The 12809-nt window shown below is 36.1% G+C and overlaps 1 protein-coding gene across 1 annotated transcript; it reads left to right on the top strand.

Moving 5' to 3' along the window:
* Positions 1-266: 266 nt before the first annotated feature.
* On the top strand, positions 267-12306 carry LOC112044352 (serine/arginine repetitive matrix protein 1). Its single transcript, XM_024080174.2, has 3 exons — positions 267-1006; positions 6737-7969; positions 8220-12306. Exons 1-3 carry the CDS (start codon positions 835-837, stop codon positions 8246-8248), a joined length of 1434 nt encoding a protein of 477 aa, XP_023935942.1. The 5' UTR covers positions 267-834; the 3' UTR covers positions 8249-12306.
* The last annotated feature ends 503 nt before the right edge of the window (positions 12307-12809 follow it).

Genomic DNA, 12809 nt, shown 5'->3' with positions numbered 1-12809 from the left:
TTTTTTAATTTTTACCGCTCTGGATACTAGTTTGTTTAGTTTGGTTTTCTCGTTTTTTTAATAAATATTTTGATTTAACTATTGTTTTCGCTAATAATATAATAGATTTTTGTCATTTTACCATCAGAAAAAAAATCTCAGGAACCGAAACCTAAAAGTAGGGTATATTCACATTCTCATTTTCAAGTCTCGACTCTCGCCAGGCATGTAAAGGATTACGTTTTAATTTTTTACTTAAATTATTAAATCATTTGCAAAATTACGCTTTTTTTAAGTTTAGTTTAGAAGATTAATGATTTTATAAAAACCATTTACTATTTTATTACCAATAAAATTCTAATATTACAGCATTAACAAAACGCATTTAACAACGCATTCGCATTTCTAGTTTATTTGTGGCCAAAATGAACGATTATATTTGGATTTTGAACGAATCAAAATGGATGCTGGGTGTGAATGAACTATGTACTGAAAAACGAACAGCTTTTTATCGAGTTGTGTCGTGGGCCCGATTATAATCGGGAATCCGGCATTACGGTTTTGTTTGGTATTCATTTGGGTAGTGGTGAACTCGTGAATGTGTCCTAGAGGACGAGATTGATCGTGGTGGTGACTGAATTCGGTAGTCTGGGTGTCGGTAATGTGTTTACGAGAGTGTCAGGCGAGCTTCCCGCAGGTGTCCTTAATAGGATGAGGACTCTCGACGGAAAAATTGAATGTCGATGCAAATCAGCGAGCGGTGCGTGTCGGGCAGCCGTAGGTTCTTGGTGCAAAATGGCGAGAATATACGGACTAAAGTGTGGTGCGTGTGCTCAGTGAGCGCGCAGAAATGAAATGCATATACAGGAAAGAACGAACACAACTCTGACAACATGTACCAAAATGACAGAAGAAGTAGACAGAAGACATGGTGTGAATGGTAACAGCAGCAAGAGTGTCAATGAGGATCCTCCGCCGCAGAGTGCCGCCCAGGCTGCCACTGGTGGAAGGCTCAAATTCTTCAAAGGTACATTCATCTTACAATCTCATACAACACCTGTGAATATTGAACTGATTATTTTTGTAGGTTGAAAACCTATTTGAGTGTTCATCTCACCATACACTTCCAATTTCTGTTTTTCTGACCACTACTTCTATAACAAAATTTTAAACAGGATTGAATAGGAAAGTAAACTTAAAAGACAGGCTAATTCTAGAATAGGTTTCATAAGTCCTCTCGTAAATACAACTAACAATTAAGATCTCAGTCTGTCTTCTGAAGTTTAGAAATTATCAAAAGTTGTCCCATAGTTAATCATGGAGTCCTCGTATAGAAGGGCTTTGAGTTCTCTGACACCATGCTGTTAAAATGCAGCAGGTAATTTATTATTAGTAGTCACTTATTATTTAACTGTACCACTTGACCATGAAAAAATTGCAGGAAAGTATTTCATTTGTATTTAGATTTTATTACCTTTTTATCAAATTCTCACATTAATATTAAAGGTAGATTAATTTAATATTTTGGCTAGCCACAGAAATCAGCTGTGATCTGAAAAATATGATTTAATATATTACATCTCATTTATACTGAATATATTTGTGTAATGGATAGACAAAGTTATTTTTGTAGTTCTTTTTGCAAATTAATGATACAAATAAATTGAATAGCAATCATAAGAATAATAATGATCAATATTTAGTGTCTTCTTTCTTCTACAACCAACAACAGTTGGTTTGTAAATATGAACCTAAATGATGGAAGTAGTTTTGTTTTAAAATAGTTTTATCAATTTTGTATCTATAGATAAATGTATAATATATCATAATTATCTTGATTCTGTATTTATAAATTTTTTAATAGCAAATGTTATTATAGCAGTACATATTTATTAGAGTAAGAAAAACTAGAAAGTCATTCATGCTCTGATAAGCGTACACAGCTTGAGCGAGTTGTAGGTAATTGTCTGCAAACCTTTGCTATTGTTGAGTTTTGCAAGGAGCTGAGACCACCCTTGCGGAACCCATCACCACTCTAGGCTCTACCATATCAGATATTAGTATTTGTACTATCTTTACTCCAATAAGAGTACAAACAGATCATCTGTACATTGTTAAAATAACCAAAAATGTAATTGAGCTGATACAAAAGAGTTTTTTTTTTTATAATATCTTGTCTGTTGACCATAATTTCTAAACATCATTTTCATTGGGTTTTCACAGGTAAATTATTTTATATTCAAATCATTGAGTTTATTGATTGAGCTTTATTTAAATGTATTTGAAAAAACAACAGAATTTCAAGCAGGCAGACTCATGGTTCTTCTCAAATTTGCTATTATATACTAATATTATAAAGAGGTTAAGTTTGTGATATTGTAAGAGGTAATCTCAGTATGTACTGACCCAATTTAGAAAATTCTTTCACCAAAAGAAATCCATGTTATTTGCAAGTATTGTAGGCTGGATTTTGAATCTGTATTTTTGCAGGACTGGGAACTATATAGGTGAAACTGAGGGCTAGTATAGTTAATAAAAACTGTTTAATAATTTTAAACAATGCTCTTTTTCTGTTGTCTGTTCTTATCTTCAGTGGAATTTGTAGACATTGCAGGGACACCATTCACTCTCTTAGTGTTGAGTTCTCCAACAACAACGTCCAACAACAAACAGGCCCCCCCACATCTATGAATTCCACTGTTATTGTTTCTGATTATATCAACTTGATTTGAGCAATTTAAAAAAAGAATCAAATCAAAATAGATATATATTCATACATATATGGCCATATACAGGTATAAATCCATTGGGTTTCTAATTAGACCAGGCGCTGTGAGGTATTGAGTGTGCACAATTCGAGGACCTACTATGAAAACATACTGAAAAGTATTAAATAAAAAATAAATTGACTATGTAACAAAGGGTCTAAAAAGAACGAAACAAGAAAATATTTCAGATCAAAATGCATAGATGGTTATGGTAGTGCCGTGGTTGCACCCATTATACATATACCTAGCATGTACCTATGTTTAAAATAGAAGTGTTCCTGGCATAATCACATTAGACCTAATACAGTTGGTGTGACCACGGCTCTGCTGTGACCATTTTTGTTCCTATGCATGTCTCTATTTCAATCTGAAATATTTTCTTGTTTCGTTCTTTTTAGACCCCTTTTGATGTAGTCTGATTATACTTTTTAAACTTCATTTTTTATGCAAATTTGTGAACAAGGTTGACTTCAAAGTAGTTAACTGTAAAATTATTGAACAATAGATATTTATGATAAGGAAAAATGAGATATATTGCATATTTCATTTAAGATTGTTTTCAAGAAATAAATAACTCATCTAATGTTAATGAACAATGTGATCTATGATAGTAGTTTACTGTTCTTGTTATTTAATCATTTGCATAATTCAGCTATTTGTGTTCTAATAACCTATATATAATAATAATATATAATATATGATACCCACATGCAGGTTTGTGTGCATGTGCAGTGGTTTGAATGAATTTTACCAAAGTAGTATATACCGATAATGAGGCCTTATTATTAACACCTAATAGTGATAGTATAGAAACGTGAGTTCAGTTGAGCACTGTACAGTTTGGCTAATAAATTGCTAATTATTAGAATAGATATAACTCATTAGAATAGCAAACACATAGGCATAATTGATATACCAAGTTCAAGATGTTTCAAAGTTGAGGTTGTCTACTAATAGATAAGTAATATTACAGCTTTGCAAATTAATATTTACATTGACATGAGCAGCAAGATCCTGTTCCAATAAAGACACATATACTTTTTCTGATATCTTTAAGAAAACAACTCATTTATTATATTATTAAAATATCAAACTGGTAATTTTACACTTCCTTACAATACTTTAATTAATTTGAGCTATAAAATAGAATCATCTGTAATCTAATGTGAAATATTAGATTGTAGCAGATGATTTTAATTTAAATTGTTTTTAAAATTATACTGTACTAGCCGACATCCACTATTTTTGATAACTTGCTTTCCTTGTGTAAGATTTCAAAGAGTTAAAGCTCTATTTAAACTAATAAATGGACAAACACACTTTAAAGCAGCTGTTTTGGGATTTGTTTTGTGTACAAGTTTTTTTTTAAATATTTAATACAGTAAAAGTTCCTTATTCACGCTTCCTTTATTCGCAGTTAAATATTTCGTTATTCACGGACCTGACTGACGAAACTGACGTAAAATCTCCAAATTTAAACTTTAACTTGCAAATAACTATTGCCAAATTTTTGGATGGATGTTTTTATTGTCCATTAAGACATAAGATAATAGATAAATCAAAACTTCAATGAATTGTTTTGTCTTTATATATTTGTTTTCTATTTTGTCACCCAAGAACGTATCCCTTATAATCCCATATAAAATACCATTCCATATTCACAGTTTCTGTATTCGTGACACATTTAGAGAATGTATCCCTCGCAAATATTGAGCTTTTACTGTACTTACTTTTCACAAGAAAATTTTATACAGAACTGGCCTTAAGATCTTAATAAATATAAAGAATATTAATTAAAGATGAAGTACAATATAATAATTTAGTTAAATTTTTTTAAAGATGTTTTATAATGAATTTTGTGTTTTGTGATATACCTAAAAGGGATTAGGTGTTTTCAATGAAGGCACCCAGGCATTTTCACTGTCTGACAAGAACACTAATTGTAACTGCATAAAAATCCATTTAGCAGTTTTTGAGTTCATTATTAACAGAAGCAGATAGATGGAGGAGGGCTATATTTTATAATATGTAGATGTTTGATGTTTGATGTTTGACAATGTTTGATTACTAATGTAATAATAGTTAGATTAATTATAATAATCGCTTAGTTAAACATAATGATTAATTAGATAGTTTCATAGTTTATAATCAGAATAACATTGGTTAGGTAACAATGACACAAAGTAACACTTACATATACAAAAAGAAAGTGATATCTACATAATTAAACATACAAAATGTTACATAAGTTGTGCTGCTTTAGCTTCTCTGTGGACATTACTGTTAACTGATATATTAGTTGCTAGGGGTGCCTTTTGTTAGGGTTGTGTAGTCCACAATTTAATTTAATTTTAATTGTATCTTTATAAATTGTTGTATGACAGAAATGGTATATGCATAATTATCTGTGTATTCCCAACAAATAAATGAATATGTATATGAATAAGGAACCCTCACAGTTTTGCCATGTCTGTCCATCTGTCTGTCCGTCAGTCTGTTTGTGGTTAAGCGCAGAGACTATTACTACTGAAAGCTATAATTTAGCATGAGTATGAACATTAAAAGTCGTAAAATAAAATCTTGAAAAATATTTTTTTAGGGTACACCCCTTAAAGTGGCGATTTATTTATTTATTCATCTATTTATAAGATAGGTCTTTAAAAAAATATTGTTTGTCTTTTAACACTATTTTTCGATTTAGTATGTTTGTAAAATTTGAATATTTTAAGTGCTAATTTTTGTTAGAGTCAAGTGGATACGTGAAAAAATTCACGGAAGTAGGATATAGACAAGTAGATAGTCTTCCTGTCTGTTTGTTTGTTAGAAGTAATTTCATTTTGCCAGTCAAACAGCATGGACAAACTTTTATTTCTATATTCCTATAACTAGCTGACACGGAACGGTTCACCCGCGTGGTTCCCGTTCCCGTAGAAATACGGGGATAATATATAGCCTATAGCCTTCCTCGATAAATGGGATATCTAACACTAAAAGAATTTTTCAAATCGGACAAGTAGTTCCTAAGTTTAGCACGTTCAATCAAACAAACAAACAAACTCTTCAGCTTTATAATATTAGTATAGATAAAGTAGCCTATGCTTTGTGGCTGGAAAAATCACAGTGCACAAGTAGTATGTAATCTACGTAGCTATATGTTGCGCCAACTGACAGCCACTGGTAGATGAGTCAGACATTTGCAGGATTTTTAACTTTGAAAGCATAATGAAAGAAAGAAATGAAAAAAAATTAAGAAAAAAGATTGGTTTGTGTGTCTGTTTCTTGACAACCTATGTACAGCTTACTGTAGAGCACGAGTCTCCTCTTAGAATGGGAGGGGTTGGGCTAATAGGGCCAATGGCTGACCTCACACACCTAAAAAATTAAATAAATTGCCAGGTATGCAGGTTTTCTCACGATATTTTTCCTATCACTGTTGTAAAAAGAGGAGTAGTTATATTAAAAGTATGTACTTGAAGGTGTAATTCTATTGTTGTAATAAAAAAAAGATGTTTATTCACAGTCACAACTGTATCAGCATTATTAATTGTTATTCTAAATAAATATTCATAAACTAATATAAATACACTTATTCAGTGTAGGTCAACAGTGACTACTCTGTTTATGTAACACACTATAATCACTTGAGCTGCATAACAATTATAATTTTATAAACAAACATTTAGGGCAAGTGTCCCTAAGTAGTGCTGATATGCAAATCAAATAGTAGTAAGATAGTTGGCTAGTCTCAGTTAGTAACAAGTAAGGTGTTGTTTTAATTTTGTGATAATTATGATTACAATATTATACTATTGTAAATATTATCTGTACTTTGAGTAGTTATTTATTTACCTATCCTCTTAAAGGATACAGCAATCAAAAGAGAAGCAGATATGAAACTGCCAATAGCTTTACATTCGGTACCTTGGTACTACATGACTAGTTAAAAGATTAGAAAGCTCGTTTTTTTCATAAGTCGGAATGTGTTCCAGATGGGAAGTTTATCCTGGAGCTGGTGCGTGGATGCGCGCGCGAGGGCGAGCGCGCGGGCTGGGTGTCGGTGCCGCGCAAGACTTTCTGGCCGCCCGCCGCCGCGCCGCCCACGCCGCCGCACGCCGCACCGCCCTGCGCCTCGCTGTCGCTGTCCGACGACAACTCGTCGCTGCACTCGTCGCCCTGCGCCTCCAGCCGCGACCACGCGTGGAAGCAGCCCGCGCCGCGCCGCCACCTCGCGCGCGCTCTCGCCTTCTGCTACGTGCGCCCCTCCTCGCTGCGCGCTGCACACACCCGGCGCGCCGCGCGCCGCAAGCGCCGCCGCCCCTTCGACGCGCTCGACGCGCCCGACGCCGACGCGCCCGGCGACGACGCGGTCGACGGGCCGGCGCCGCCGCCGGACGACCGCGAGAAGTACTATCACATGAAACTAAAGAAACCATATCAGTATCATAAGTTAAGGGTGTACAAGAAGACGAAGTCGCCGTTCCGGCCGAAGGAGCTGGCGCGCACGATAGACCGGCTGCGCGAGAAGGCGGCCGCGCTGCCGGTGCTCGTGAACGCCAAGCTGGCCAACTGCCGGCAGGAGCACGCCATGGTGTCGCCGCGCAAGCGCATCCTGCGCGAGATGGAGCGCGTCAGCCTCGAGGACCAGGCCACCAAGCGGCGCGCCAAGACCGTGCCCGCGCTCGGCACCGCGCCGCCCGCGCCGTCGCCCGGCCCCAGCCGCGCGCGGACGCCCAACGGCACGCAGCCCAAGCCCGCCAAGCACGTGAGCAGCTACAGCATCCACTCGCTGCTCAGCATGCCGGACGAGACGCGCGAGCCCGAGCCCAAGCGCTCGCCGCACTCCAGCGTCACGTCGCCCGACCTCAGCCCCAGCCCCGAGCACTACCGCTACCGGGCCGCGGCGCTGGCGCGCGACTCGCCGCGCGACTCGCCCACGCCGCCGCAGCCCGCGCCGCCCGCCTTCCGCGCCTACTCGTCGCCCGCGTCGCCGTACGCGGCGCGCGCCTGGCCCGCCGCCGCGCCCGCGCCTGCGTACGCGCGCCGCGACGACTGGGGCGCGCAGTACGTGTACGGCTACGGCTACGTGCCGCACGTGTACCGCGCGCCCGCGCCGCCGCTGTGGATGCACTACGCGCTGGCGCCCGGCGCGCCGCCCGGGCCCTGGGCGCCGATGCCGCACCCGCTGCTCACCGACCACATACCGAAGGACGAACCTACTTCAGGTACATCTTGTAATCTTTTTTTTAATTTAAGTCTCCAATATTTAGTTGTCATAAAAATGAAGTTCAATAAATGTGAAATTCTAAATACGGTTTTTATGAAATAACATGAAAAATGTTATTTCAAGTAAGCTCAGTTTACAAGCACTTTTGATATGTCAGTTGACTATTTGTAAAGATTCTACCACGTCCATAGACTATAATTATATCATTTATTCTGACAAAACTCACATGAATACTATATTCGTTTCAGATTTGCCATTGAATCTATCGAAACACTGAAGTCCGCACACGGCGGCGGGTCCGGCGGAGCGGCGAGCGGCGGAGAGTCGTGTGTATTTGTTACATAAACTTATGCGTTATAGATATTTTTACAAACATAAAGAAAGACTTAGATTAATTAATTAAAGTATAAATGAAATTGCAATATCGATTTTTATATTTTTATACGATCTGGATCGAGTCGGCGGCGCCCTGTCCTGCAAACATTCCACTGGCGCGCCGAGTCCACAAATCGCATCCCACCTGCCGCTTACGGTTATAGCTATAAAGTGTCTCTGACGAGAGCGAACAATATTTTTGTATAGATCGTGATTTTCCGGCGGATCTGATTGTCAGAAAATCTATTTACAAAGTTCTTGTATTATATACTGAAATATTATTTTAGTATAGAATGTATGTATGTAGAGTCGTGAGTGTGTATTTTCATATGAATCGTTTGAGCTGCGAATTTAATATTTTAATATTGGCTATTATTTAGAGTAAGATTGCTAAGATCTAATTGAAACAAAAAAAATACAGTTATCGATGTTAACGATCAGTGCCTTGAAATAAATAAAGATATTATGAAAATATTTATGAGTGAAAAGTATTACATGAATAAATTCCTGGTTCTAGTATACTCGTATACCTGGCGAGATGAACTAAAACATTGAATATATGATACAGCCGTTTTGCTATCACATTTGTTTGTAGCCATTTTTGAATATTTATAAATTGTGTGTAAAGATAGCACTTTGGTCCACATTCAGCAAATGGAAAACAATAATGATGTTATATCTCGATCTCATTATTTAATTTAGAAAATAAACGAGGTAAAGACTACAGTTTTTGGGATCAAATTTGAATGTGTGTTTATGTAACATGTATATTAAAAAGACATTGTATATAATTTGTGAATGGTGTATTATTGTGAGCGGGCCATATGGGCCCGAGCGACGCGTCACAGATATACAACACAACCGCTTCGATCACTTGCAACGACTATCCCTCATTAATCATGAAAATACATATCTTAACGTAACTTGGCAAACTATAAAATACAAACTACACCTATCAAATAAGCCTTAAACATAAAACAGTCACTTACATAAATGTTGTCTAATTGTAATTATTTTTTAAACTATTGAAGACATTATCGCATTATCAAATCAAAGTAACTGTCTGTTTTGAATGCAGAATATATTTTTATGATCAAATTACATCGTAAGATTCGTGCGCTGTAGCTTGGTGCAGGTGACAGTTGACGTATGACGTCCATAATACGTATTATTATCGTGTATTGCGGTCAAACTAAAATGACTGTCAGCCGCACCTTGCTACAGCTCAGGAGGGGCCGGTAGGAGTCCGGCACTATCCGGTTCAGAATGTCCATAAAGATATTTTTCGTCCTGAAAAAAAAAACTTTGCTACAGCGCAAGAGCTATAAAAAATAACATTTACCGCATTGGCGTAAATGAAAAAAATAACGTCTAAACGTCTACGCACATATTATCGTCGTTGTATGTTATCGAAGTGGTTCTGGTGTATATTTAAATAATAAATAATTATTCTTATTGTACAGTATTTTTGTATCGAGTATTTTACGGCAAGTGTCTGTCATGTTAGGGACAGCTCAAACCGAGCGACAAACTGCGGGAGCGTGCTTGCTAAGTTTTCAACACATAGATAAATAAATATTGATCATAATCTTCATGTAAATAAATTAATTAGAGTTGTAAATGTTATGCTCAGGTGATCTGATGGAAAAGTGGTCAGCCGTATCGCATATTTAGATTTCCGGCACATCAGAAATAGAGTTTACTATATTCTTTCCGGGTTTTTGTGCACATATATTATTATAAGTAGCCTGTCGCGGTCTTACCCCAAATGAGTATTTATTATTGAAGGATTACGAGTATATGATTTCTATGATTGATATTGTATACAACTCTTATCGACTGAATAGTGATCATATTTATTTATCCATGTGAAGATGTGTGTGTGCATGCAAGCGAAGCTCGTCGCTCGGTGTGCGTCGACCCTTAGGGTTACGTAAAGCCGCGTGCACACTGCGGCCTCGACTGCGCGGGGCCACCAGACGAGAGGGCTTTGAGATTATAACATAGAGGTAGTTTTCAGCAATTTAAGTATGGGGTTATGTATTATAAGGACAGTTAAACGAACGGTAAGGGACTGACTTCTGATGTTATTTTGTAATCATTTATCGGAGTTGTGTATAAAGAAAAAAATATAGTTATGTAACCGGAGAGGCCTATTGTAACGACCGTTGTCCGCCAACAAAGTTGACTTAGTGTAAACGTAGCTGTAACAGAATCTGCTCAATTAAACTCTGAGTAAAGTAAGGGAACAACTTTATATCAATGTTATCACTGGGGATGGAACTGACGTTATTAATTTTGTAATGTATTATTTAAATCTTTAGCCGGGGCCACACTTGACCGTCCTACTTGCGTCTGCGATATCGCGCAATTTCTTCAGGCGCGGTGATTGGTCAGACGCTGGACGCGGCGGTGTGACCTTTGCTTAAGTGGGGAAAGACCTTCCCAAGGCAGAGAGTTTAATTATTGAAATGAAAAAAAAATAGTTGTGAAATTCTATAAGATATAACAACGCGAAACATGTAATTTACTGGTATTTATTAGTAAGCTAACGTCATAGGTTATAGAAATTACCATTGATGTAGAATAGGTCTCGCTCTGCCGCTAATTTATTATTACTGCTACTGAGTCAATAGGTACATAGGAGGGTCTTTTGCCACTGTCTTCATATGTTTCTTTGTCAGAGTTACACAGATACTTAGCTATTTAATTATTTATTATTTATTGTTATTAATGTATTGTATTAGATTAAAATATATTTGATGAAATTCAAATTCACGCGAATCCTAAATAACTATGTTAGAGTTAGTTAAAACAACTTTTAAGATTTTAACCTATTATGACTTATGTTAATTTATACGCCACAAATTATCATTGAGAAAATTCGCGTTTGTGAAAAGTTGTAAAAACGTAAAAGAATATCCTCGGCTTCTACTCGTATTATGTTTTCCGCTTCCGTATCGTACGAGTACTTAATACTTGTATATTGGTTTCACGAGTCACTGGCTTTTAATTTTTTTCTATTAATATTAGTTAATATTTTGAAACTTGTCCATTCTTATATTCAAAATGCAAAAGGAAAATAAGTACCTAAACAAAATAAAATATGTAAAATAGTTTTCTGAAGGCAAAGATATGAAAAAGAATTATTGATTTAAAATAAAAATACTAATCTCTGCCAAAATTTTATGTGCTATATCACGTATCACTTATTGAACAATTTCACGTATTTATCACTTGATGCATTTTTTTGCATACTTCAAATGCATGATATAGTCATGGTTTGTAGTTATTAACTAGGTTGATTATAAAGACATATTTAGAAATATCTAAAGAGCTATATTATTTACAAATATTATTATGAAGTTTGAAAGTATCTTACAAATCAAAGTGTTGGTTCCATAAAATTATTTTAATATATAACCAATGGTCGTAATATAAATTCAATGTGATCAACTGATCCAATAGACACTAGGTGTTAAACTTCATATTAATGTTTAATTAAATTATTTTTGAAAGAACTATTTAAAAATATAACATGTAGTATGTTTATTGCGTATTTTATTTATTTTATTAAGTCTCGTTTGTAGATCTAGGTACATATTTTATGCGATTCTATACAATTTTGTTTGAAACTGTAGAAAAACTACTTACAACAAAAAGTACACACATGTGCCATTATTATAAGCATATTTTTATTGTATTTATATTGAAGTCTTGAAAATTAAAATCTCAGTTTCGTCCCCGACGTGTGCCGCTATTGTTGCAAATATAAATATTTTTCTATTCAAACATTTATTTTGTAATCATGTATGTGATAGCGCTTTTCGTGTAAAGTGTTGCGTGACGACGCAGGTGTCTTAAAATCAACTTAAAACATATTTATCATGCGGAATAATAGTTATTATCCATTTATATTAAGATGTAGTTATGTACTCGAATAAATATAACTTTTTAAAATACGTTGTTTCATTTTCATACTGACAAAAGGCGAATCAAATCTACCTATACCTACTTAAGTAATTTTGCAATGCGACAAAAAATATTGTACTATTACTGCCTCGTTGGTCCAGTGACTAGTCTATGTGGTTTCGGATCCCGACCACGAGTTCCTGGGTTCGAATCTGGGTCGGGCTGGGAGATAATGAGTATATCTTCTAAAAAAATTCAGTTTAAATTCTCGACTCTAAGTTGACTGACTGAGATGGTGTTTCATCCCCGTGCCTCGGAGAGCACGTTAAGCCATCGGTCCCGTTTATTAAAATAAAAATCTATGGGCCTGGTCATTGTCGTATTAAAAGTAATTATTAGTAATTAGTAGTCGTTAGTGAATTTACCGTTGACCCTAAGTTGTAGCATTAATCAATTAAACAGCGTGGTGGATCCAAGCTGCAAATCTCTTCTCCAAATGGGCTTTTGATTCGCCTACTATTTATATACTACATATGTACATATATACAGAA

The sequence above is a fragment of the Bicyclus anynana genome, chromosome 21 (assembly GCF_947172395.1).
Source record: "Bicyclus anynana chromosome 21, ilBicAnyn1.1, whole genome shotgun sequence".
Lineage (NCBI taxonomy): Eukaryota > Metazoa > Arthropoda > Insecta > Lepidoptera > Nymphalidae > Bicyclus > Bicyclus anynana.
The sequence above is the reverse complement of the archived record's forward strand: the minus strand, read 5'-3'. Positions and strand labels throughout refer to the sequence as shown.